General features: G+C 45.2%; 1 protein-coding gene across 16 annotated transcripts in view; it reads left to right on the top strand.

The window, feature by feature from the left end:
• The window catches only part of TMEM268 (transmembrane protein 268), a 34,514-nt gene extending 13,694 nt beyond the window's left edge, over positions 1–20,820 (top strand). For 3 of the 16 annotated variants that reach the window (XM_031014828.3, XM_063696716.1, XM_063696717.1), the window contains 6 exons: positions 1,251–1,361; positions 2,460–2,609; positions 8,150–8,260; positions 11,368–11,448; positions 12,918–13,100; positions 17,524–20,820. In XM_031014828.3, coding sequence (XP_030870688.1) covers positions 1,251–1,361; positions 2,460–2,609; positions 8,150–8,260; positions 11,368–11,448; positions 12,918–13,100; positions 17,524–17,703 — 816 coding nt within the window. In that variant the 3' untranslated portion in view covers positions 17,704–20,820. The remainder of the gene's footprint in view (positions 1–1,250; positions 1,362–2,459; positions 2,610–8,149; positions 8,261–11,367; positions 11,449–12,917; positions 13,101–17,523) is intronic. The other 13 variants (XR_010130331.1, XR_008668372.2, XM_063696720.1 and 10 more) reach the window with 9 other exon arrangements.
• Positions 20,821–27,826: the final 7,006 nt, after the last annotated feature.

The following is a 27,826-nucleotide window of genomic DNA, read 5'->3' on the forward strand; positions in this document are numbered from 1 at the left end:
TTGGCCAGGCTGGTCTCGAACTCCTGACTTCAAGTGATCCACCCGCCTCGGCCTCCCAAAGTGCTGGGATTATAGGTATGAGCCACCACGCCTGGCAGATTGGGTTTTCTTATGGGTGAACAGTTTACATATTGTTCTACCGTGTTCCTAAATATAATTTTTTTCAATTCAATTCAATTAATTAATTAATTTATTTTTTGAGACAGAGTCTTGCTCTGTGGCCCAGGCTGGAGTACAGTGGTGTGATCTCGGCTCACTGCAACCTCCGCCTCCCGGCTTCAAGCAATTCTCCTGCCTCAGCCTCCCGAGTAGCTGGGATTACAGGCACGTGCCACCATGCCCAGCTAATTTTTGTATTTTTAGCAGGAACAGGGTTTCACCATGTTGGCCAGGCTGGTCTTGAACTCCTGATCTCGTGATCCGCCCGCCTTGACCTCCCAAAGTGCTGGGATTACAGGTGTGAGCCACCGTGCCTGGCATTCTTTTTTATTTTTATAAAAAGAGACAGGGTCTTGCTATGTTGCCCAGGCTGGTCTTGAACTCCTAGGCTCAAGCAGTCCACCTGCCTTGGTCTCCCAAAGTGCTGGCATTACAGGTGTGAGACACTGCACCTGGCCTAAATATCATTTTAATGGTTAAGTTCTGTTTACTTAGTTCTACTCTCATGGGGCCTTTATATTCTATAGACACTTTTGTTTGGGCAGGAAGATGTGAGTGTTCAGTCTTTTGGACAGCATTAATAGATATTGATATTGCAGTATTGATAGTGGCAACTCTATATTGAGTGTTCACTGAGGGACTGACCCTTTGCTCAGCACTGTACATGTATTGTTTAATATGTACCTTAGTTCTACAAAGTGGGTACTTTTATTATCCTTATTTTGCAGAGGAAAAAACAGGCTCAGAGGAGTGGGGTTACTTGCTCCAGGTCACACAGCACATGAGTGGCAGGGCCAGAGTTTGGGCCCAGGGCTGTCTGACTCCAGGGCCTATGCGTTAACCATCAGGCTGCCCTGTGTCTGCTGCAAGGTACTGAGTCTGAGGCTGTGTGGATCCTTCTCCAGATGTCATGATGCCTGTTCTTCCCTGAGCTGAGGGCTGCACCATGTGACTTCCACCCAGTGCTCCAAGCTCCTCATTCTGCCTTTGGGACAGCCCAGAATGTGCCTAATCCCCCTTCCACATGATAGTCACATGCACTGGAAACTGGCTGTCCTGCGGCTGATTGATCTCTTTCCCTGGGTTCCAAGCAGGTCCCGGCCGACCAGTACAGGAGCTTGGCTGAGAGTGCCCTCTTGGAGCCCCAAGTGAGAAGATATATCATCTACAACTCGAGGCCTATGCGGCTGGCCTTTGCTGTGGTAAGGGGGAGGTGGCCCGCACACTGACCCTGCCCTGACAGCTTGTGGCACCACCAAATTCAGCACCGTGTCTTGGAGCCTGTTGGTGTGGGACAGGGGCTTGGGGGCTGTTGGCCCAGGTGCCTGGAAATGAGCAGTACATATGGACATTGATTTGGGATCAGAGGAAATTTATGGGAGAGAGTTGTAACCAGGTCGTTGCGTAAAGGATGGGAGTCAGGGTTTACTGTGGGCAGAGCTTGGGATTGGGAGTCTGCAGATCCACCCAGGCTCTGGGCTCAATATCTGGCCTTGGCCAAGACTTTCCTCCTCTCTGGAACTTGGTTTCCCCATCTGCTCAACAGATGGGTTATTTCAGCTCTAGTCATATATACATGTACATATATATGTGTGTATACACATACATATATATATATATATATAATATATGTATACATCTTCATATTGATACATATAAACACTTACATACATAAATGACAGAGCCAGGATTTGAACCCAGGCAGTCTGGTTTCAGCGTCTGTGCTTGGAACCACTGTGATTTGCTGCTGTTTTGTATGTATAAATGGTCAAATAGCACACCTGACTCCCAGGTCCCACTTCTAGGGAGAAGGGAAAAGGGTGGGAACCAGCATTGATTCATTCCCTGGTGAGTGCTGGGCTGTTACTTATGTTACCTTGTTAACCCTTATTACAATGCCGTGAAATAGGTGTTATTATCCCCATTTTACAGATGAGGAAACTGAGACTTAGAGGAATTATAAATTGTCCAAAGCCATATAGTGCTTGAAGGATCATTGTGGTCTTTGAACTGATATTTGTCTCACTTCAGATCCACCTGCCTTTTTCTGTTTTATTTAAAATTAAGGTAAACAAGGATTAGGAGTAGCTACTAACCCTTTTTGTCTACTTTTGCTTATAAACAAGGAACATTAGCTCATTCTCACAGATCCAGGTGTCTGCATCAATCTCTTACTGGTGCTGTGAGCTGTCTGAATCCAAGGAGGGTATCAGTAGTGTCTGAAAGGTGTCCCTTTGAATGGAGCTGCTTTATGCGAGGACTGAAGTTCCTGACCATGCTCTCTGTCTGGCATCTTGCAGGTTTTCTACGTGGTGGTGTGGGCCAATATCTACTCTACCAGTCAGATGTTTGCCTTGGGGAACCACTGGGCTGGCATGCTGCTCGTGACCCTGGCCGCAGTGAGCCTGACCTTGACTCTTGTGCTGGTCTTTGAAAGACACCAGAAGAAGGTGAGATGTCTAGAGATCCCTGCCACACTCTCTCCAGAAGAGCGGTGCAGGCATGAGAATCAGATTTTTCCCTTTTGTCTCCCTCAAAGAATTTCCCTGGCCATGAAAATTCACACTAGCCCATAAGCCCAGTGACTAAAAGAAATCAAACTGTGTATGTGATTGTTCTCTCTGCTTTTCCTGTCTAATCCCTGTGGATTGTTTTTCTGGAAGCAAGCTGTGTTTTGGGAATGTGAGAGGAGAGCAGTAATTGCCCGTATCCTGACAGTACTTTAGTTAACTGAGCCCTCTCATGCACTTCCTCTCCCTGGGTGCTCACAACAGCCCTGTGAACAAGGGAGGGTTACTGAACCCACCCTGCAGCACAGGGTGCCTAAAGTTGACGTCTGGGGAGAGGTAATTTACATTATTCCCTCCTGTGACGGGCAGATGCCGACCTGGTGCTCTATTGACAGTCATGTCTCTAATCCCAGCAATGACCTTTGAGGCAAGGTGGGTGGTCCGAGAGTTTAGGTAACTTGTCCTGGATCCCACTGTTAGTGACAGAGCCAGGGTTCAAACCCTGAGCCCTCTGGTTCCTGATCATGTTCAGAAAGGAGGTGGATACCTCCCAGCTTGATGTATGATTTTAATTGTATTCTGTCTCTTCAGTGTCTGTCTTTTGATATGTACTGAGCACATCATATGTAGTAGGTCCCCTGTTAAATGCTTACCACATTAACTCATTAAATCCTTCGACATTAAATCTGGGTAGAGGCTGTTACACTTACTTTGCAGTCGAGGAACCCTAGACTCGGGCTCATAGAGTAGCCCTGGCCATGCTACTAATAAATGCCAGAGTTGGAAATCAAGGCCAGAGCCTCAGATTCCAAGCCATGTTCTTAGCCACAACGCTAGAGAAAACTGTTGGTTTTCCAAAGCTGCTGTAACAAATTACCATGAACTTATTGGATTAAAACACGAATTTATTATCTTCCAGTTCTGTAGGTTAGATATTTGACATAGGTCTCACTGGACTAAAATCTAGGTACAGGCAGGGCTGCTTCCTTCTGAAGGCTCTGGGGGAGAATCTATTTTCTTGCCTGTTTAGCTCCTAGTGGTCCTCTGCATTCCTTGGCTCGTGATCCTTTTCTTCATCTTCAAAGCCAGTAATGGCAGATCCAATCTTTTTCACATCTCCTTCTCTGGCTCTTTTGCCTCCCTCTTCTACTTTTAAGGACCCTTGTGATTACATTGGGCCAGCTGGATAATCTGAGATAATCTCCTAATTTTAAGGTCAGCTGATTAACAACATAAATTTCATCGGTGGCTTTAACTCCCCTTTGCTGTGTAACAACATGTGCACTGGTTTTGGGGAATAGGATTTAGACATCTTTGGGGACCATTTCTCTGCTACCACACCTATGTTGTCTTTCCACCTACTTGGGAAGCTCTTGTTCCTCCATCCCCCGATCCCTGGCACAGTGCTGGACTCTGATCTTGCCTGACTCAGAAAGCAGGGGCAGGATGTTGGGAAATGTAAATCAGCATTTGGGGTGTGAATTCCACTTAGTGCGTGTGTTCATGAGACAAATGGGAACTATATGGTGTACTCATTCTGTAAGGATCTTTGTTGGGCTTTGCCACAAGACTGACAAAATAATGCTGCCCTTGGGGTCTGTTGAAGCTTTCATGGCCCTTGTGTTTGGCCTATAAAACATAAATCGAGCTGGCTACTCCTGCAGCAAGAACTTTGTCTTGGGGAGGGGAAGAAGCAAAGTGTTTTGTTTTAGTTAGCAGGAGCAAGCAAAAAAGATTGGCACCTGACAGGTGCTTCGAGGATGTGGATGTAATTCACATGGTGGAGGGAATACCTGCTTTGGCTCTCTGCTTCTGTCTCTTCTTTCCTCCTTTTATTCAGCTGGTATTTATGAAGCCCTTGATAGTACCAGGACATACCTTGTCAGGGCCGCACAACCAGGAAACAGCAGAGCTGGGCTTTGGCCCAGGACTGACACTATTGAATTTACTGTTCCAACAGTATATATCCACCCATCCATCCATCCATCCATCCATCCATCCATCCATCCATCCATCCATCCAAGACAGGTCTTACTCTGTGTCAGGCACAGATCCCAGAAAATGCGCAAGGCTTGTGTGCAGCATGGAGGTCCCAGGTGCATCCTGGCAATGCCATCATCACTGTCTGCTCATTTAGGAGACTTCTTATTTTCTTCCTAATAATGTCCATCATTTCATGAGCACCTATTGTGTGCTGTATGCTTGGGGCTTCACGTCTATGCCCAACAACAACCTTATAAGGAGGCAGGATACCGCCGCCATTTGCTAACTCTGCAACTTGGGTTGAGTTACTTAATCTATCAGGTCCTCAGTTTCCTCATCTAAAACATGAGATAATAATTGTACCTCCCTCATAGGGTTATTGTGAGAATTAAATGACTTAGACACACAAAGTGTTTATAATAGTACCTGGTGTAAAGTAAATGCTTTGTAAGTATTAACTGTTTTTAACTCTGTTTGCCAGTGAGGAAACGGAAGTTCAGAGAGGTTAAGTAACCAGTCCATGGCCACACAGCCCTTCTCAGGTCTTCTTTTGGGTCTCAGCTCCAGGACCTCCTCCTCCCTGGATCCCTTGTCACTCAGGACTATGCAGATCCCCTCTTCCTGACCATTGTCACTCTTACTGTTAGCATCCTCTCTGTGTTGTTACTTGATGTCCTTGAGAGGATCAATGTCTGGCATAACTGTCTTGTTTTCGCTTTGGCGCACTGTTAGCCTTTCTCAGGATTGGAAGATTTGGGGCGGGCATGGTGGCTCACACTTATAATCCCAGTACTTTGGGAGGCTCAGGTGGGAGGATCACTTGGGCCCAGGAGTTTGAGACCAGGCTAGGCAACATTGTGAGACTCTGTCTCTACAAAAAATAAAATCAGCGGGGTGTGGTGGCACATGCCCATAGTCCTGGGAGGCTGAGGTGGGAGGATTGCTTGAGCCTAGGAGTTCAAGGCTGCAGTGAGCTGTGATGGCAACATTATACTCCAGCCTGCCTCGAAAAAAAAAAAAAAAAAAAGATTGGCTGGTTTGTAAAGGCAGGCAAGTCCTGGCACATTGCTAGGACACATGAGAAGTTCCAAGTTCCTACAAATATTTGTTTGTGGCTAATATGGCACAGTGAAAACACAATGATTTAAGTTCACTGTCATCCTCACTGTGATATTATCAGCTGACATGTGTTAAGTGTTCAATTCTTTCAATTATTCTACATGGATTAACTCATTTCATCCTTGTTATACCCCTCTGAGGTAGGGGCATTATTATCTCCATTTGGGGGTAAGGAGATGGAGGCAGAGAGATGTTTAGTAATTTGCCCAAGGTTATATGGGCAGTGAGAGATATGTTAGGAATTGAACTATTGGTGATATGGATTTCTAGAAGGAAGAAATCCACATCAAATCCAAATCCACATCCAAATCTTCTTACTACAGATCTAGGCAAAACAAAATATAATTATTCCTCAATTTTCATAGTAGAGGCATTCCTGGAAAACTCAGTGTACGTTAAACTCATGCAAACAATCACTTTAAGTGGCTGGGCGTGGTGGCTCATGTCTGTAATCCCAGCACTTTGGGAGGCTGAGGTGGGAGAATTGCTTGAACCTGGGAGTTTGAGACCAGCCTGGGCAACATAGTGAGACTCGATCTCTACAAAAAATTTAAAAGTTAGCTGAGTGTGGTGGCATGCATGTGTGGTCCCAGCTGCTTGGGAGGCTGAGGCAGGAAGATCTGAGCTCAGGAGGTCAAGCCTGCAGTGAGCTGTGATCGTACCACTGCATTCCAACCTGGGTGACAGAGCGAGACTAGGTCTCCAAAAAAAAAAAAAAAAAAAAAAAAATCACTTTAGGTATAAATGTAAACTGGAGTTAGGTTGGCTGACCAGAGAATTCTAAGTAGATTTTTTTTTATCTACATGTATGCTCAGTGGGACATTTGGAATCCAGGCAGCCCAGGGGACAGTCTTGAACATGCAGAATGGTTTCTAATAGGATATGTCTTTCAGTGGAAAGCATGGGTTCAGAACCCCTGGCCCTCATCCACTAAGTGCCAGCACTGTCCATCCCATCCCTGTGACAACCAAAGGGTCCTCCTTGCATTTCCAAAATCTCCCTTACAGGGTGCTGCCCCTTTTGAGAACTATTATTCTTGATCAGGCTGCTCTCTTCTAACTGAGTCTGAAAGTCCTCTTGTGCTCACTTCCCCCAAACCAGCATTTGGGGTCCCCTTGTCCCTCCTCTTCTCCCCCACCTGTTTAGCATCCACTTTCCCAGCTGAATGCGTGGCGTCCATTGGTTTGGGTAGGAGAGCAGGAGGCTGATTCCCAGAGCCCCTCCTGAGGGCCAGGCGCTGTGTTAGGTACTTTAAAGTAGGTGCTTTCTAGATGGAGTGAGTGCTTCACTTACACAACAGATTTGATGTGTCAGCTCAAACAGATCAAACCCATTTGATCTCCCATCTTCCGCAAATATCTTATGAACCTTGACAGAGTCCCAGGCCCTGGGTTAAGTACTTTACACACAATCTCAGTGAAATCTCACTCCATTCCCAGGAGGCAGAGACATTCTTTTATTCTACAACTGAAGAAAATAAGGTTCAGAGAAGGGACATACCTTGTCCAGGGCCATATAGCTAGGAAGCAGCAGAGCTGGGCTTTATCCCAGGGTTGTCTGACACTATTGAATTTACTGTTCCAACTATCCCCCATCTCATTTTATTTTTCTTCCCTTATTTTTAAGAGATAGAGTCTCACTCTGTCACCTAGGCTGGAGTGCAGTGGCACAATCATAGCTTACTATAACCTCACACTCCTGAGCTCAAGTGATCCTCTCGCTTCACCCTCCCAAGTAGTTGGGACTACAGGTGGGCGCTAACATGCCTAGCTAATTTTTTTTTTTTTTTGAGACGGAGTCTCACTCTGTTGCCCAGGCTGGAGTGCAGTGGCGTGATCTCTGTGCACTGCAACCTCCGCCTCCTGGGTTCAAGCAATTCTCCTGCCTCAGCCTCCCGAGTAGCTGGGACTACAGGCGTGTGTCACCACGCCCAGCTAATTTTTGTATTATTAGTAGAGAAGGGGTTTCACCATGTTGGCCAGGCTGGTCTTGAACTCCTGACCTTGTGATCCACCTGCCTCGGCCTCCCAAAGTGCTGGGATTACAGGCGTGAACCACCGCGCCTGGCCCCACCTAGTTAATTTTTAAACAATTTTTTATAGAGACGGCACCTCGCTACATTGTCCAGGCTGGCCTCAAACCCCTGGCTTCAAGAAATTCTCCTGCCTTAGTCTCTCAAAACACTGGGATTACAGGCATGAGTCACTGCGCCTGCCTCCACCCGTGACCATTTAATAGGGGAGGAAATGGGACAGTCCTGAGGGTGGGGATTGTCCCTTGGCATCTGGGGGTGGGATGGTGTGTTTCTACTGCCCAGAGCCTGGGAGCTCCCCAGTAGCATGGAGGTCTGGTGATGGGCCTGGCGTTTGTCTTACAGGCCAACACCAACACGGACCTGAGGCTGGCAGCTGCCAATGGAGCCCTCCTGAGACACCGGGTGCTGCTGGGGGTGACAGACACAGTGGAAGGATGCCAGAGTGTGATTCAGGTGCTATGTCTCATAGTGACCTCTTCCTGATGGCCCAGTTTTATGTTGGGCTAATGGAGAGCAGTGGCCTCATGTTCTCCCAGCCTACACAGTGTTTGCAGTAGTCTGCCAATGAGATGGCTGTTGGCAGCCCTTTCCTTCCTCCCTGCCGTGGTGTTTCTTCCTCAAGACACCTTTTCTGTGCAGTAACCAGTGGCCTGGAACCTCCACATGGCAGGGCTGGAAGGGAAGCACAGATAATGTCCACATCTTGTTGCTCACCTGGCATTTATTCAGCAGATGGAGCCTCCTCTGTGCTGTGCCCTCGGTTGGACACTGGCGACATTGAGGGGCCCATGCAAGGTCCCTGTCCTGGCAGAGGATGACAGGCATACAGTGAGACAGTCAACAGTAGCCTCTCTGGCCTTATAGCAAAGGGACAGCCCCCAACAAGGCTGAGAGGCAAGGTACACAGGGTCCCTTTGAAGGGCTGCATGGAGCTCACCATGGCTGGGGCTACACCAGAGTGACACAGCGGGGAGAGATGAGGCCGGAGAGGCAGGTCAGATGCTGAAGGCCTTGTTTGCCTGGCTTGGTCATTCTCTTTGCCCCAAAGGTTGGGGGGAGATCTGAAAGTGACTAGTGTGGCGTGGCAGGGTGGGTCAGAACACAGTTAGGCCAGATCTCCTGATCCTGGCTGAACTCTCCTGTTCCTCCATCCATGCCTGATCTGCCCAGTGGAATTGCAAAACCTCCTTGGCACCACATCTGCATTCTCACCAGTCATGGCCCCTTGCCTGGTGGGAGCCCAGAGGTAGGTGTGCACGGGGGACCTGGGAAGAGGCTCCTCATGCACCTGCTTCAGTTCCTCCACGAATGTTTATTGAGAGCCTATTGTGTACCAGGCACTGTCCCAGGGATTGAGGCTGCAGCAGAGAACACATGCAGGTCCCTATGTTTGTGGAGCCTATCACACCCGAGATGGTGTAGGTATAAGATGATCTTGCCTATCATTGGAGTGAAGCAGATGACATCACAAGATTCTCGGCAGTTCAAGTGTGACATTGTAGACTGGGAGCTCCTGGAATGTGGGGGTCCTTTTTAGCCTCGTTTATCTTTGAATCTCCTTTATCCATTGGCACGTAGGAGTGGCTTGGCATGTGTTAGATGAATGCACGGATGGATAGATGACTAAAGAATGGGCTGGGCATGGTGACTCACGTCTGTAATCCCAGCACTTTGGGAGGCTGAGGCGGATGGATTGCCTGAGCTCAGGAGTTCGAAACCAGCCTGGGCAACGTGGTGAAACCCCGTCTCTACTAAAAATATAAAACAATTAGCAGGGCGTGGCAGTGTGTGCCTGTAGTCCCAGCTACTTGGGAGGCTGAGGCAGGAGAATCACTTGAACCCGGGAGGCAGAGGTTGCAGTGAGCTGAGATTGTGCCATTGCACTCCACACTCCAGCCTGGGCAACAGAGCGAGACTCCATCTCAAAAAAAAATAAAAACAAAACAAAACAAAAAAGAGACACATCAGGTGGGCTCAGTGGCTCACACCTATAATCCTAGCACTTTGGGAGGCTGAGGCAGGTGGATTGCTTGAATCTAAGAGTTCAACACCAGCAGCCTGGGCAACATGGCAAACTCTGTTTCTACAAAGAGTACAAAAACTAGCTGGGCATGGTGTCGCATGCCTGTAGTCCCAGCTACTTGGAAGGCTGAGGTGGGAGGATCACCTGAGCGCGGGATGTCAAGGCTGCAGTGAGCTGTGATCGTGCCACTGTGCTCCAGCCTGGGTGCCAGAGTGAGACCCTGTCTCAAAAAAAAAAAAAAAAAAAAAAAAAGAATGGACACATCTTTTTAGACAACTTGAGTCTTTCAGTTTCTAAATAGTATCTTGGGATGAGGTGATACACTATCTGGCATGTCCTTCAGATTCACTGGGGGGTGCAGTGGAGGTTGGGGTGTTGGGGACGGGTACCAAGTGAGGATGGAGATGAACCAAGAGTGGCCATGAGGTGACCTAACAGTTGCAGCAGGAGGATGGGTTGCTGTCATCTACTTCTGTATATGCTTGGAAATTTTCATAGTAAAAAGCTTTAAAGGAACCATTTGAGAAATCCTCCCTTGTGGGTATGACATTGGGAGACTAGTTGGCAAGAAGGCTGTGACTTTGGGTCTCATGGGTCAGTCAGTGGGAGGAAGGAGGTCTGGGAACCAGAGGAGGTGGCCAGTGGATGGGAGTTTGGGGCAAGGGCCACCAGTTTCTCCAAGAACTTCAATTAGGATGTGTGGCAGCTGTGGTCTTGACAGGTTGTCGTAATGTGAATGTGGAAGATTTCAGCCTGGTTAAATTTAGCTTGGCCGGCCCCTGGGGTGGAAGGGGAGGCACAGGTGGGGTACGGACTTCTCGCCCTGCTTCTGTCCCCACAGGCACCCAGGTTGATTACCTCAGACCTGGTTGTGGGCCACAAGTGTCAGCTCTGAAGGGTTTCACTCATTTGCATGTTCACGCCCCGCCCATTGAGGATGAAGGTGGCCTCAGGTGGACAGGTGATGTCCAGGAGGGTTCGGAGTCTGTCTGGGATGCTCAGCAGCTTGTGGGAAATGGGGCCGCAGCCATTTTGAACAGGGTTTAACTTTTTCTTTTCTTTTCAGACAGAGTCTTTCTCTGTCACCCAGGCTGGAGTGCAGTGGTGTGATCTTGGCTTACTGCAACCTTCACCTCCCAGGTTCAAGTGATTCTTGTGCCTCAGGCGCCTGAGTAGCTGGGATTACAGGCGTCCACCACCACACCCAGCTAATTTTTTTTATTTTTTTGTAGAGACAGGGGTTTCACCATGTTGGCCAGGCTGGTTTTGAACTCCTGGCCTCAAGTGATCTGCCTGCCTCGGCCTCCCACAGTGCTGGGATTACAGGTGTGAGCCACTGCATCTGGCCTAGGGTTTGACCTTTTCTAAACTTGCACACAAAGCCATTTTTCTACCAACCATACAAATGAGACGTTGTCATGGTGCCAAATGGCACCTTCCTGCCAGACAGCAGGCTAAATAGGACTGTCTCAGGGAGGAAGAGTTCAGGGTTGGGCTGGCTTTGAGCCGTGGTGGTCACTGCTGCTTCTCCCCACAGCTTTGGTTTGTCTACTTCGACCTGGAGAACTGTGTGCAGTTTTTGTCTGATCATGTTCAAGAAATGAAGACTAGCCAAGAGGTAAGATATCTTCAGAGAAAAAACAAAACAAAAACCAGGAGGCCAAGTTATATCGATTGCATTATCTTAAGGGTGGGAAAATGTCTGAGAAAAAGTTACTTGGAAGAATACCTATGAGCAATCAGTGGTTGTTTTGCCTAGGGAATTATGGCTGCTTTTCTGCTTCTTTTTAATGCCTCGCTTCTTCTACATTTCCTATGGTGAGCATATATTTCTTCTTTTTTTTTTTTTTTCCTGAGACAGAGTTTCACTCAGTTGCCCAGGCTGGAGTGCAGTAGAGTGATCTCTGCTCACTGCAACCTTTGTTTCCTGGGTTCAAGCGATTCTCCTGCCTCAGCCTCCTGAGTAGCTGGAATTACAGGTGCCTGCCATCACACCTGGCTAATTTCTTGTATTTTTAGTAGAGACGGGGTTTCACCATGTTGGCCAGGCTGGTCTTAAACTCCTGACCTCAGGTGATCCGTCTGCCTTGGCCTCCCAAAGTGCTGGGATTACAGGTGTGAGCCACCACACCCGGCCATATATTTCTTTATAATTATAATATTAATAAATTTTGGTGGATTCCAAAGTATCATGCATTGAGGCAACTTTTACTTGTTCACAGTGCCTTTCTACTGTTTATTAAGAAAATCAGAGGGCTCTTGCTCTGCTTCTACAGAGGAGGAAACAGGCTCCGGGATGACCTGTTACCGGCCTGTGGTCATGGAGCTGGCTGGTGATGCCCAGGTTTGGAGGCCAGGCCTCCTGTCTCCGAGCCCTGGGCTCCTTCTCTAGGATCAGCCTTTTCTGAGCCCCGGCTGCAGTGAGTCTTGAAGTCAGAGTTGTGACTTAGCCCTGAATTTGGCTCATTAGTTCCTGTGTGGCCTCAGGCAGGGCGTTTGAGTCTCAGTTTATTCATTTGCAACATATGGATAAAGATACCCACATCCCAGGCTGCTTTGAGCAAGTGAGAGCATGAGAGGAAAAATATTTGTTTGTTTGTTTTGAGGCAGAGTCTTGCTGTGTCACCCAGGCTGGAGTGCAGTGGCGCCATCTTGACACACTGCAACCTCTGCCTCCCAGGTTCAAGCGATTCTCATGCCTCAGCCTCCTGAGTAGCTGGGACTACAGGTGCGTGCCACCACACCAGGCTAATTTTTGTATTTTTAGTGGAGACTGGGTTTCACCATGTTGGCCAGGCCGGTCTTGAACTCCTAGCCTCAAGTGATCCCTCTGCCTTGGCCTCCCAAAGTGCTGGGATTACAGGCATGAGCCACCATGCCTGGTTATAAAAGGAAAAATATTTAGAGCTATTAGTGACCATCTGTAGGGAATTATGTAATATCCCGAATGCGACCAGCTTTTTCTGAGGTCATCATGCGAGTCTGAGACCTCATCTTCTGCTCAGTCTGCAGCTTGGGGAGGGACTCAGCCTCGCAGATACCACCTGATTTAGGCACTCCTGAGCCCCTTCTCTGTTTCCTTTGCAGTCCTTGCTGAGAAGCAGATTGAGCCAGTTGTGTGTTGTCATGGAGACTGGGGTGAGCCCTGCAACAGCGGAGGGGCCTGAGAACTTGGAGGATGCTCCTCTCCTGCCCGGCAATTCTTGTCCTAACGAGAGGCCACTCATGCAGACTGAGCTTCATCAGCTTGTTCCTGAGGCTGAGCCGGAGGTAACAGGCACTGGGGCTTGTTGGGGCCATCTTCCCTTGGGGGAATTTGCATAGAGAAAGCCTATGTGGGGGCTTCTTAGATTCCCCGAGACATGCTTCTCTCAGTTAGTAGACACCATACAAATCTAGCTCACGAGTTTTCAATCTTTTCATTCTTCACCCTAGCACTTAAAAAGATAGTTAACAGGAAGCATTTTATATTTATTGGGACTTTTTGTTGCATTATTTAATATCTTGGATATTCTTTTTGATGGTTGCATTGGATGGGTAGTTTCATGTTGATAGATTATAGCTTACTTAACCATGAACATATTGATGAATATTTGGGTCTCAGTCAATTAATCAATTATTTATTCATCTATCCAACCATTCATCCATCTACTTTAATTGCAGTTAGACAGTTGACTCTTCTTTGAATTTTTTTTTGTTTTTGTTTTTTGTTTTGAAACAGGGTCTCACTCCCGTCACCCAGGCTGGGGTGCAGTGGTGTGATCACTGCTCATTATGGCCTCAACTTCCCAGGTTCAAGCAATCCTCCCACCTCAGTCTCCTGAGTAGTTGGGACTGTAGGCATGTGCCACCACACCTGGCTAATTTTTTGTATTTTTATTAGAGGCAGGGTTTTGCCATGTTGCCCAGGCTGGTCTCCAACTCCTGGGCTCAAGAGATCTACCCACCTCAACCTCGCACTTCTTTGCATTTCTGTTGAATTTCAGTTCCTGCAGCCCCAGAGTTCTGTTGGGTCCTGCTATCCACACTGTCTCTTGGCTATGGCTAAGCACTGGCAGACCAGAAATCTGAAAATGTGCAGCTTGTGCTTACCTTCTCATGATGAGGACAGATTCACTGTCAGGGAGACAAGCAGTGATGGTGACTTCAGGTGATGTTTGAAACTTCAGAAGAGCACTTATATCTTTTCAGCCAAGAGATTTGGGGATTCAAGGTCCAAACCAGTCCAGGCTTACTCTTTTGTGCTGGTGGGGAGTAGGAAGCCTGCAAGTAGTACTATTTAAAAGAGAAAATGACAGGACGGTGCGGTGGCTCATGCCTGTAATCCCAGCACTTTGGGAGGCTGAGGCGCGAGGATCATTTGAGTCCAGGAGTTCAAGTTGATCCTTCCGCCTCAGCCTCCCAAAGTTCTAGGATTACGGGCATGAGCCACCATGCCCGGCCTCTATTAAAATCTTTTATCTTTTTATATTAATTTTTAAATTTTTATTTAGAGACGGGGTTTTACCGTGTTGCCAAGGCTTGTCTTGAACTCCTGAGCTCAAGCGATCCACCCGCTTCGGCCTCCCAAAGTGTTAGGATCACAGGTGTGAGCCACCGTGCCCTGCCAAAATATTTAAAAAAAAAAAAGAGAAATGATAACTGTATTAACCTCTTCACTTTATCCTATTGACTTTTTTTTTTTTTAAAGAGGAGATTGATAAGGTTGTGTACTTTCTTGTGACATGCGTGTGTGGGTTTTTGTGCAATAGCCCATTAAATATGGGTCTTTTAAATGATTATTTTTAGATTCACTCAAACCAATAGTAATATAATTTCCTATCATGAGTATCAAGTGTGTGCACATGTTTTTAAAGTAGCTGCCCTTATAATTTAGTTAATGAAAATATAATCAATGCCCAAGTCTCAACCTGGGCCAGATGGTCACATTTCAGTAGGAACCTAGTGTCTGTAAAAGATGGAAAGATAGTGATAATGACCTCTTACATTTTTACAGATTTTTCTCATGCATAAAATTCATTAGCATACTCTTCGAGGTATGAATTATTTTCCCTTTTTCCTTGGTGGGTGAAATAAGGTTCCAAGAGGTCAGCTAACTGGCCTAAGGTTGCCAGAAAGGGAGAGTGCAGTAAGCCCATGGCAGAAGCCAGCCCTGCTGATTCTAAGTAGGCCAGTGTTCTTGCTACAGTTCCTTGCTTCTTACATTATTGATTTTAGAGTAAACTGGCGAGAAGACCAATCTGAGTTAGTGAGTGGTAAACTATTTGAAGTGTTTTATATTTTCTAGCACAAAGGATAACTTGAAACAAAAGCTAATCTTATGAACCATGTGGGGTTTCTGCTTTTTTGAGTGATCATGATGGAAAGATATTGATGCCATTTGTGGAGCACTAGGCACTGGGCTCAATGCTTTCTGTCTATTAGTCTCTCTCTCTCTCTCTTTTTTTTCGAGAGGGAGTTTTGCTCTATTGCCCAGGCTAGAGTGAAGTGGTGTGATCTCGGCTCACTGCAAACTCCATCCCCCAGGTTCAAGCAATCCTCCTGCCTCAGCCTCCCAAGTAGCTAGGATTACAGGCGTCCGCCATGATGGCTGGCTAATTTTTGTATTTTTAGTAGAGATGGGCTTTCATCATGTTGGCCAGGCTGGTCTTGAACTCTTGACCTCAGATGATCCACCTGCCTCGGCCTCCCAAAGTGCTAGGATTACAGGTGTGAGCCACTGCGCCCGGCCTCTATTAGTCTCTTTAATCCTCACTCTAACTTAGAGGGGTCAGTGCCACTATTTTCCTTATTCTACCAATGAAGAAATGGGCTCAGTAATGTGAAGTGACTGCTCTGGGTTAGTCATAGAGTGGCTGAGTTGAAACTCCCTCTTGGCCTTTTTGACTTTAAAGCCTATCCTTAATTACTAACTCTACAGACATACCTAGTGTAACCCAGACTTCATTTCATTACATTCAGAGTGGACACAAGTATTGCGAAAGAGCTTCAACCCCATGCTTAAGGAAGTTAAGCATTTCCCCTGAGATCCCATCTTCTAGACCAGTGAATGGATCTTTACAGACCAACTGTGTTAATAAGAATGTGCATTAAGGCCTAGCGCCGTGGCTCACGCCTGTAATCCCAACACTGTAGGGAGGCCAAGGCAGGAGCCCAGGAGTTCAAGACCAGCCTGAGCAACATAGTAAGATCCCATGTCTCTTTTTTTTTTTTTGAAACGGAGTTTTGCTCTTTTTGCCCAGGCTGGAGTGCAATGGCGCCATCTTGGCTCACTGCAACCTCTGCCTCCGGGTTCAAGTGATTCTCCTGCCTCAACCTCCCAAGTAGCTGGGATTACAGGCATGTGCCACCACGCCTGGCTAAATTTTTTTTGTGTTTTTAGTAGAGACGGGGTTTCACCATGTTGACAGGCTGGTCTTGAACTCCTGACCTCAAGTAATCTCTCCTGCCTTGGCCTCTCAAAGTGCTGGGATTACAGGCATGAGCCACTGTACCCGGCTGTACTGTGTCTTTAAAAAAGAAAAAAAAAAGTACATTACATTCAATTTTTAAATCCTTCTTTACTTAAAATTTTTTTATTGTGGCAAATATACATAATATAAAATGTACCATCTTAACCATTTTAAGTATATAGTTCAGCAGCATGAGGTACATTCACATCGTTATGCAACCACCACCATCAGCCATCTGCAGAATGTTTTCCTCTTCCCAAATTGAAGCTCTGTGCTCATTAAACACTAACTTCCCCTTCCCTCCTTCCTCCCTCCCCTCAACCCCTAGAAACCACCATTTTACTTTCTCTCCCTGTGAACTGATTACTCTAGGTGCCTCGTATTAGTGGAATCATACAGTACATGTCCTTTTGTGATAAACCTAATTTTTATAAGCAATCTCTTTTTTTCCCTTTTTTATGTTTTTCTTTCTTTTTTTTACTGTCAGTGATCATATTTAAATGTAAGCAGTTTCTTTTAATATGTTAGGAGTACGTGTGTAAAGAAATCTACCAGGTACCTTGTATGAATTAAATAATTCTGCTATAATGGGAATATTCCTCTCCCCGCCTCCACATTTAACTAGTAATTTTCTTCAAGTGAGTCACTTTGATCTCATGTACTTTACAGACTCATAGACATTTGAAAGTGGAAAAAATGTATTTGTGGCTGGCTAGGTTTACTTTCTTTTTATATTTTTAAAATATATTTTTAATTTTATTTTATTTTTGTAGAGACAGAGTCTCGCTCTGTTGCCCAGGCTGGTCTCAAACTCCTGAACTCAAGTGATCTTCCTACCTCGGCCTCCCAAAGTGCTGGGATTACAGGTTTGAACAACCATGCCTGGCCAGCTAGGCTTAAAAAATTAGATAATTAGAAATTAGGTAATTTCTCTAGGGCTTCGAGGTTGCATATTTTTTTTGTGCGTATTATTATTGCCATTCAGCAGTTAGTTACTCACCTTGGCAACGAGGACACTGAGGCTGCAGGAGCCCCACAGGCCATGAGTTGCAGAACTGGGCTTCTGGACCAGGCTGGCATCTTCTGAGAGTCCCAGGTGCTGACCTGGCCTGGTTCTTCCTAGTGAGCATCACTGCTGGGTCCAGGGGCAAGAAAGCAGCATGGCCTTCCCCTGGTGCCTAAGCCCTTTTTCCTCAAGGGGCTGCCCTGTGGTATTCAATCTGCTTCCCTGCCTCTTCTAGGAAATGGCCCGCCAGCTGCTGGCAGTGTTTGGCGGCTACTACATCCGGCTTCTAGTGACCTCCCAGCTCCCTCAGGCAATGGGGACACGACACACGAACTCTCCGAGAATTCCATGCCCCTGCCAGCTCATAGAAGCCTACATCCTAGGCACAGGGTGCTGCCCGTTCCTGGCGAGGTGACCTAGGGATGAAGGTACTCATCTTCCTTCAAGACTGAGCAGTGAGGAAGGCTTCAGGAGCCCAACATGGCCAATGGGGAGCCCCAGGTGAGGAGAGAAGCATCTGGGGGCACTCCAAAAGGGGCCTGTGATGTCAGCCACTGGGGTGTTGTGCTCACTTCAGGGCCCAGCACAAAAATCCTTGTTTGACATCTCATGCTGACCCCCTGGCCTTTGCAGAAGCTGATGGTTACAGAGCTAGTCCCACCAAAGCTACTCTCTCTGCTGCTTAGAACTGTGGACATGTATGGAAAGACTGGACCCCCATTGCTTTCATTGTTCAGAGAGCCCAGGAGACATGAAGATGACCAGACTGGGCAAATTATGTGTCCAAAACTTGGCCTCAGATGATGTTTCCATTTCCAACCCCTTCATGCCAGATGGGGAAACTGAGGCTCAGAGAGGATACTGCTCTATGTGGCATTGCCTTGAACCCCTAAAATTATCAGACTGCCTTTTTCCGATATAAAGAAAAAAAGTAAGTTTTCAGAATTCTCTCAATTTTTAAGTTTTTCTCCCCCATATTTTGTGAAAAGCAGTGGTATGTGTACATGTTGTCTACCAGTACACAGGCTGCAGAAGACAGAGACAGAAGAAAGAGATCAAGGGCAGATAACTGTTGATAGGAATATTTGAGAAAGATTGATCCTGTTTGACTTGAGGACTTATTTTGTTCACAGGCATGCACGCTTGTGGTTGTGGTTTTATATTACAGATGTAGAACAAGGGTTATGTTTCCTGACATGAACATTGTCCTGGAATGAAGTGTGATCAGCCACTTGTGGAATTCTGTGAAGAGCTCAGAGGCTTCCAAGTGATCTGCTACTGAACAAGTTTGAAGACTTATTGTTTCATAGACCCAAGTCCAAACTCCCTGACCTGGCATCTGAAGGATCCCCAGCCCCCAAGACCTAGCCTTCGTCTGCAATTTTGGCTTCATCTCCCACGAAACCCCTTTATGAGTTGACGCTTTTTCCTGGACTGACATACCTATTCCTTTCCATTCGTTGGACTCCTATTCATGCTTCAAAGTCCAGCTTTCTTAAGCCCTTCTTTAGGAAGCCTTCCCACACAGCCAACCCTGCTGCTCTCTGCCTCCTTTAAATTCTTGATAGAGCTGCTGCTTGTTCTGATGTTTTATGGTATTGATTCTGTTTTCCTGTGTATATGCCAGTTTTTCTAGCTAGACTGTAAACTCCTTAAGGACAGAGACTACACCTTGTACTTTTTGTGCATGACCTGGACCTGCTAAGGAAAAAAAAAAATCCTGTGGATTGATTGCTTTGCCATCCCCACAGCAGCTTTTGCAAATTGCTGTCCAAACTCACTTGAATGATGACATTGCTATGGACCTGGGTTCTGGAACTGATCTGCCACTTCAAGCTGTGTAATTTTTGGCAAGTTGCTTTCTTTGCCTCGTCCTCAGTTTGCCCATCAATATAATGGGTGGATTGGATGATTTTTTTTTTTTTTTTAATTGAGATGGAGTCTTGCACTGTCACCCAGGCTGGAGTGCAGTGGCGCGATCTTGGCTCACTGCAACCCCGCCGCCTAGGTTCAAGTGATTCTCATGCCTCAGCCTCCCAAGTAGCTGGGACTACAGGTATGCACCACTACTCCTGGATAATTTTTTGTGTTTTTAGTAGAGATGGGGTTTCGCCGTGTTGGCCAAGCTGGTCTTGAACTCCTGACCTCAGGTGATCCACCCGCCTCGGGCTCCCAAAGTGCTGGGATTACAGACGTGAGGCACCACAACCGGCTTGGATGATTCTTAAGGGCCCTTCTAGGACCAAAGTTCTGGGAATTTCTAGCTTATTCTGCCCCCTTGTAGCCCTTGGCCTATCTATCTTTATCCACATGCAGAAACATCTGGCAACCCCACATGGCTGAGATGACCTGGTCCTAGGACACCCTTGGACAGAAGACTGGCCTACCTAGCAGACCTGGATTTTTCTTCCTGATCAGCTGCTTCCAAGTTGTATGACCTGGCTAAGTCACTTAACCTTTCTGATTGTCATTTCGCTTTTTAATAAAGTGGATCTGGTGAACAAGAAATGTAATAAACACGTGGCTTGCCATTCAAGAGATGAGTCGACCATTCACTTTCTGTGTGCCAGAGAAGAGAGATCATGGGTATAGACCAGCCCCTGGAAAGGCTGCTTTGGTCAAGGTTGAGAGCAGCTTTGCTCAAGGAAATTATTCACGAAGGTGACCACTGTCTTTCTGACCTGGCACAGAGGAAATGTTGGCTGTGAATGTGACCAATAGAAAGAAGCCCATATTTCTCAGTCAGTCCTAGAACCCCGGTAAGTAATTAACAGAGAATAAAAATGTGTTTGTTAAATGACAAAGCAGCAGTTTTTCAATTTTAAGGTCTGCTTGAGAGCCTTTGATGTGTGTTTCTTTTCCTGACTTTTCCTTTCTTTAGAATTTTTGATGGTCTCACCTGGTGGGTGGGGCTTTCAGGGTATGCCCACAATGTACATTTCTCGGCATCTGTGCCTCAGTTTCCTCATTTATAGAATCCCTATGATCTCTGTCTCACCTACTTTACAGGGTTGCTGTGAAGATCGCATACTACACACAGGAATGCTCAGTTTTTAAATTTTATTTAATTTGTATTTATTTTTTTTAAATGTAATTTTTTCAGAGAGATAAGGTCTTGCTATGTTACCCAGCCTCGTCTTGAACTCCTGGCCTCAAGTGATCCTCCTGCCTTGGCCTCCCATGCTGCTGGGATTACAGGTGTGAACTACCATGCCCAGCCAGCTCGTAAGTCTTAAGGCTCTGTATTAGTGATAGATGTGGCCATGGTGGAGGCAGTGCGATGTCTTTGAGTGAGAGTGAAGGTGGTAACTCATTGCATGGATTCTAGAGTTCTGTTTATTCTAATCCAAGTTCTTCCACTTAAAAACAATGTTCTTCCTCTCATTGAGTCTCATTCCTCGTGTATAGGATGGGAATAAGAGCATGTACCTGGCAGGTTGTTGTAAGGATTAAATGATGTAAAAAAATGTCAAGTGCTTGCAACTTTGAATACCAAACTTGAGTGAAAGCTCAATAAATTGTTACTTAAAAAGTTTTTTGTCTCGTATATTGTAGATACCTGATGTATATTTTTGTTGATCTAGCAGGTCATTAACCGTTAAGGTTATTCAGTCTGCCTCAGACCTCAGCTATTTCAGGGCCATGGGGTATATTTATGTCAATAAAGATTTTAGTCAAATCTCTGGAATTCAGCGTCCAGAGATAATATAGCAAGGAGATAAAGAGCAAGCTGGTGACTTTGGGCCAGATACTCACTCTTTCTATACTTCCTGTACCTAATTTCCTCATGTATTAAGGGGGGAATGTGATAATAAGGGGGATTAACGGGAGTGATTGATGTGAAGCGCAAAGCCTGGTCCACAGTAAGGGCTCAGTCAGTGGGGGCGTTTCTTCTGCAGCTGCTGGCTGCTGTTGGCTCCTAGTTTATGTTATCCTATGTTATCTTATAGTTGAGTATTTTTAAACTTAGGTCTGTGATTCATTTCGAGTTAGTTTTTCTGAAGGTTGTAAGGTCTCCATCCGGATTAATTTTTTGCATATTGTTCCAGCACCATCTGTTGAAAGACTCTCTTTGCTCCATTGTATTGCCTTTGCTTTTTTTTTTTTTTTTTTTCAAGGATCAGTTGACTATACTTATGTGGGTCTATTTCTGGGCTCTCTATTTGTTCCATTGATCTATGTGTCTGTTCTTTCCCAATAACACACTGTCTTGATTACTGTAGCTTTATAGTAAGTCTTGAAATTGGGTAGTGTGAATCCTCCAACTTTGTTCTTCTCTCCCAATGTTGATTTTGCTATTGTGTGTCTTATGCCTTTCCATGTAAACTTTAGAATCAGTTTGTCAATATCCACAAACTAACTCACTGTTTATTTTCATTGGGATTGCATCAAATCCATAGATCAAGTTGCAAGAACTTACATTTTCACAATATTGATTTCTATCCACAAACAGAATCTGTCTTCATTTATTTAGTTGTTCTTTGATTTCTTTTATCTGTTTTGTAGGGGTTTTTCCCTTTTCCTACAGTTTTTTTTTTGGTAATTTTTCTTATAGATCTTGTACATATTTTGTTAGATTTATAAGATTTATACCTAAATATCTTATTTTTGGGGGTGCTAATAAAAATAGTATTGTGTATTTAGTTTCAAATTTCATTTGTTCATTGCTAATATATGGGAAAGTGATTGAATTTTATCTACTCACATTGTATCCTGCAACCTTGCTATAATCTCTTATTAGTTTTAGGAGTTTCTTTGTTGATTCTTTTGTTGATGAGATAATCATCTCACCTGTAAACAAAGACAGTTTTATTTCTTCCTTCCTCATCTGTATATCTGTATACTTTTTATTTCCTTTTCTTGTCCTATTTCATTGGCTTGGACTTCCAGTATGATGTTGAAGAGTAGTGGTAAGAGGGAACATTCTTGCCTTGTTTATGATTGTAGTGGGAGTTTCTAGTGTCTCAGTATTTTTTGTTTGTTTGTTTGAGACAGTCTTGCTCTGTTGCCCAGGCTGGAGTATAGTGGTACAATCTCAGCTCACTGGAACCTCCACCTCCTGGGTTCAAGCAATTTTCCTACCTCAGCCTCCTGAATAGCTGGGATTACAGGCCTGCACCACCATACCCGACTAATTTTTATATGTTCTTTTTTTTATTTTTTTATTTTTATTTTTTTTTAGTAGAGATGGGGTTTCTCCATGTTGGCCAGCCTGGTCTCAAACTCCTGACCTTAGGTGATCTGCCCTCCTTGGCCTCCCAAAGTGCTGGGATTACAGGCGTGAGCCACCATGCCTGGCATTCACTATTAAATATAATGTTAGCTCCGGACTTTCTGGTAGGTTTTTTTTTGTTTTGTTTTGTTTTGTTTTGAGACAGTGTCTTGCTCCATCACCAGGCTGGAGTGCAGTGGCCCGATCTCACCTCACTGCAACCTCTACTTCCTGAGTTCAAGCAATTCTCCTGCCTCAGCCTCCCGAGTAGCTAGGACTACAGGCCACCACGCCCAGCTAATTTTTTTGTGTTTTTAGTAGAGATCGGGTTTCACCATGTTGGCCAGGATGGTCTTGATCACTTGACCTTGTGATCCACCCACCTCAGCCTCCCAGAGTGCTAGGGATTACAGGTGTGAGCCACCGTGCCCGGCCCTAGTAGGTTTTTTGTTTTGTTTTGAGACAGGGTCTCACTCTGTTATCCAGGCTGGAGGCTGGAGTGCAGTGGCACAATCACAGCTTACTGCAGCCTTGATCTCCTGAGCTCAAGCAATCCTTCTGAGTAGCTGGGTCTATATGCCATTTATTTATTTTTTTTGAAATGGGATCTCACTCTGTCACCCAGGTTGGAGTGGAGTAGTGGGATCTTGGCTCACTGCAACCTCTGCCTCCCAGGCTCAAGTGATCCTCTCACCTCAGCCTCCTGAGTAGCTGGGACCACAGGCATGCACCACCATGCTTGGCTACCAAAAGGTAGAGACAGGGTTCTGTCATGTTGATGTTGCTCAGTTTGGTCTTGAACTCCTGAGTTCAGGTGATCCACCCACCTTGGCTTCCCAAAGTGCTGAGATTACAGGCGTGAGCCACTGTGCCTGGCCTGGGCCACCACATCCAGCCCTAATTTTTTAGTTTTTTGTAGAGATCGGGTCTCATTATGTTGCCCAGGCTGATCTTGAACTCCTGGAGTTGATCCTCCCACCTCAGCCTTCCTGAGTGTTGAGATTTCAGGCCTGAGCCACCATGCCTAGATGATATATTCTTTAACAAGTTGAGAAAGTTTCTTCTCTATTCCTTGCTTACTGAGAGGAAATTAGCTTTCTTTTGATTAGTTATTGCGTAGTATATCTTTGTTCATCCTTTTACTTTTGACCTCTTCACATTCTTATATTTAAGGTTTCACCCTTGTAGGCATGTAAGATTTGCTTTTTTGAAATTAAGTTTTTTTCTAATTCACAGTATTTATTACACTATATCTAATGTGTTTATTGATAGACTTGGGTTTGAATGTACCATCTTACTAATAATTCTTTCCATCGGTTTTTCTCTTACTGTGTTCTTTTCTTTTTTCTGTCTTTTTTCCTTCTTTTGGATTAAGGTTGTTTGTTTTGGGTAATTTCTCCTTTATTAGCATATGAAGTATACTTTTCTTTCAGTTCTTGCCCTAGATTTAACAAGCATCCTTGACTTATTGAAGTATATTATACATGATCACTTCTATCATTTCCTGGATAACCCAGCGACTATACAATTCTTTTTTTTTGGAGACAGAGTCTCCCTCTGTGGCCCGGGCTAGAGTGCAGTGGTACGATCTTGGCTCACTGCAACCTCCGCCTCCCAGGTTCAAGTGATTCTCCCACCTCAGCCTCCCGAGTAGCTGGAATTACAAGTGTGCACCACCACACCCTGATGATTTTTGTATTTTTAGTAGAGACAGAGTTTCACTATGTTGTCCAGGCTCGTCTCGATCTCCTGACCTCAAGTGATCCACCTGCCTCAGCCTCGCAAAGTGCTGGGATTACAGGTGAGAGCCACCATGCCTGGCCCCAACAACTATACAATTCTTTCACCTTTCTACCTGTTACGGTAGTCTTGTCATGGATTTCAATTTTCTATGTATTTTAAGCCACAACAGACATTCTTATTAATGCTTTCTATAGTCAATATTCATTTAGATTTATTCACATGTTACTTTTCATTGCTCTTTGTTACTTCAATTTTATTGCCCTTTGTTCCTTTCTGTATTTCCATACATCTATTTTGGATCCTGCTTCTGGAACTAACTTTAGAATTTTTCTTCAATATAGTATCATATTTAGTATAGCATATTTAGAAATACCTTTAGTATTTTCCTTTCAGTACAGATCTTATGGTGACAAATTCAATTTTTGTTTGCTGAGAAGTCTGTATTTTGTTTTTATTTTTGAAAGATATTTTTGGTAAGTAAGGAATTCTAGGTTAGTGCAGTTATTTTCTTTCAACCTTTTGAAGATGTCATTGGTTTCTGTTGCTTCTGTTGAGAAGTCATCTGTCAGCCCCATTGCTGCTCTCAACATTTTCTCTTTGCATTGAGTTTTAGCAGTTATATTCTGATGTGCCTAGCTGTAGCTTTTAAAGTATTTTTCCTGCTTGTGCTTGTTCATAGCACATCTTGAAACTGTGACATGATACCTTTCATCACAGCATTCACGCTCTTCTCTCTCATCTTGTTCAGGACTCTAATGATAAGTGTTAGACCTTTTCACTATATCTCTAAGACCCTTCTTGGTATTTTTCCATTCTTTTGGCTCTTTGTGATTCAGCCTGGATATTTTCTACTGACTCGTCTTCTCCATTAATCTTGCTCTCATTTGTGTTTAATCCTATCAATGGAGTTTTTTTGTTAACCCTATGTTTCATTTAAAAATCAATCCAGTTTCTAATTTTTTTATCTTTTTTTTTAAGAGGCAGGGTCTTGCTCTGTTGCCCAGGCTGGAGTGCAGTAGCACAATCACAGCTCACTGCAACCTTAAACTCCTGGGACCTAAGACTCCCAAGTAGCTAGGACTATAGGCAGGTGCCACCATGCCTGGCCAATTTTTAAATGTTTTGTAGAGACGGGGTTTTGCTGTGTTGCCCAGGCTGGTCTTGAACTTCTGGCCTCAAGTAATCCTCCTGCCTCTGCCTCCTGAAGCACTGGGATTACAGATGTGAGCCACCATGCCCAGCCTGAGTTTTTAATTTCATCCATCATAATGTTCAGTTCTATAATTTTGTTTTTTTAAAAAATAGTTTCCAGTTCTCAAATGAAATTACCAATCTTGTCATCTGTTCTCCTCAATATTTAATTGTACTGCTTTTAAAGTTCATGTCTGCAAACTCTAATATCTGGTTCTTTTTTTTTCCTTTTGCTTTTCAGTCAGTTGGTCTTATTTTTTGATATTCATGGTAATTTTTCATTAAATGCTAGACATTTTGAAAAATGAAATATTGAAGAGATATACAAGGCTCTGGATCTTCCCTCAGGCAGGATTTACTTTTGCTTCTGGGAAAAGTAGGCTTGAGATAAACTTGACCCTGGGCTTTGTGAGAGCTAGTCTAGTTGTGATTAAACCTTACTCTCAGGTTGTAGCCCTACAGGGGTTTTAGCTGAAAACCTGTGTGTGTGTGTGTGTGTGTGTGTGTGTGTGTCTGTGTGAGTGTATATAAAACCAGGACTCCTCTTTCATGGTGAGTCCTAAACCTCCAATTTTTGTTACCCCAAGCTGTGAGACTTTTTTTTTTTTTTTTTTTTGAGACAGACTCGCTCTGTCTCCCAGGCTGGAGTGCAGTGGCACGATCTTGGCTCACTGCAAGCTCCGCCTCCCAGGTCCATGCCATTCTCCTGCCTCAGCCTCCCCAGTAGCTGGGACTACAGGTGCCCACCACCATGCCCCGCTAATTTTTTGTATTTTTAGTAGAGACGGGGTTTCACTGTGTTAGCCAGGATGGTCTTAATCTCCTGACCTCGTGATCCACCTGTCTCGGCCTCCCAAAGTGCTGGGATTACAGGCGTGAGCCCCCGCGCCTGGCCGCTGTGAGACTTCTGAAAGCTCTACTCAACTTTTCAGCTACTTGGACTCTGCTTAGGACTCGGCAGGTGCCTCAAGGGGATAAGAAGGCTTTGGTGCTCATCTCCTCTCTCTACTTTTCTCTTCAGCATCTTGGCCCCTCATGTCTTGACTATGTTGATATCTCTCTGATGCATTCAAACACATTTAAGAAAAAAGAACAATTGCTTTTAAACTGCTGTCAGCAGGAGGGTTGGTCTGATACAAGCTAGTTTACCATGATCAGAAGTAAATCCAGCTGTGGTTTCCATGATTATTTTTATTGTTACTATTTGAAAATCCTTCAAAGAAAGATGTCACCCTGTGGCTGAGAGCCCTTTAAAAAAGTCACAGGATGGAGGCTTCTTTGCATCCCTTCTGTGAAGGAGTTTCTAAATTATCAAAGCAGGAAGTGACATTTAAGGAGCATCTTTTTTGTGTAAAGCACCTGCTACAGTTGTTGCAGAAAGCAGTCCAAGAAATAAGGAATATGGGGTTTGCTGGGGAAGGAAAGTGGGACCTTCGCATGGGAGGAGGTGAGGAATGCATAGGCCAAGGGGAATCTGGGTAAGAGGGTGGGTCCAGGGGATACAGTATGAGAATGGGCAGTGGAAGAGGACTCTGGACATGAGGTCTGGGAAAGTGAACTGTGTCTTCACCCAACAGATGCCAGTGGGGTCTCATCCCATGGGGAAGAGGTGCCACGATGCAGTGAGCTGACAACTCCACACACATGTGGTAGGCCTCTCTGCTTCCTTCCAGCTATAGTTCTTTTACCTTTTCCTGCTAAATATTGCCAACCTTCTTAATATGGTCATCTGGATGTCCCATAGGCCCCTCCAGCTTGGAATAGCCCAAAATTAAGTGATCTGCTGTTGTTGTCAACTTGGCCTCAATACCACAAGGACCTCATTCCCTAGAATCTTCTTTCCTATATGGTTCTGAGTTAGAATTGGCCAGCTTTGCCTGATAAATATGACTCAAGTTCCTCTTCTTCATCCTGACTGCTGCTGCCCTACTTTAGGCCTGTATCACTGTCTGTCCTGATTGCCTACGCAGTCGCTTAATTTGTTTTGTTTTGTTTTGGTAGAGATGGGGTCTTGCTGTGTTGCCCAGGCTGATCTCAAACTCCTGGCCTCAAGTGATCCTCCTGCCTCTGCCTCCTGTATTTCTGGGGCCACAGACATAAGCCCAGCCTCTTAATTTGATTTCTGCATTAGTCATGATCCACTTGGGAGACAGAAACCACACAACAATTTGAATATGATAAGATTAATATAAGTACTAACTAGAACAGGGGATTGGAGTAATGAAGGAGTGGTAAGAAGTCAGGAGAGCTTTAAAGAATATAGGAATAATGGACATAAGGAGCAGCCAGCACCCCTAGAACTAAGAAAGAACACCCCCAGGCTCTATCCCCGGCTGAGATCCAGATGTTGCTGGGAAGGGCATGGCTGTGGCTCACAATGGCAGAGAAGTCT

The sequence above is a fragment of the Gorilla gorilla genome, chromosome 13 (assembly GCF_029281585.2).
Source record: "Gorilla gorilla gorilla isolate KB3781 chromosome 13, NHGRI_mGorGor1-v2.1_pri, whole genome shotgun sequence".
In the NCBI taxonomy this organism is placed as follows: Eukaryota; Metazoa; Chordata; class Mammalia; order Primates; family Hominidae; genus Gorilla; species Gorilla gorilla.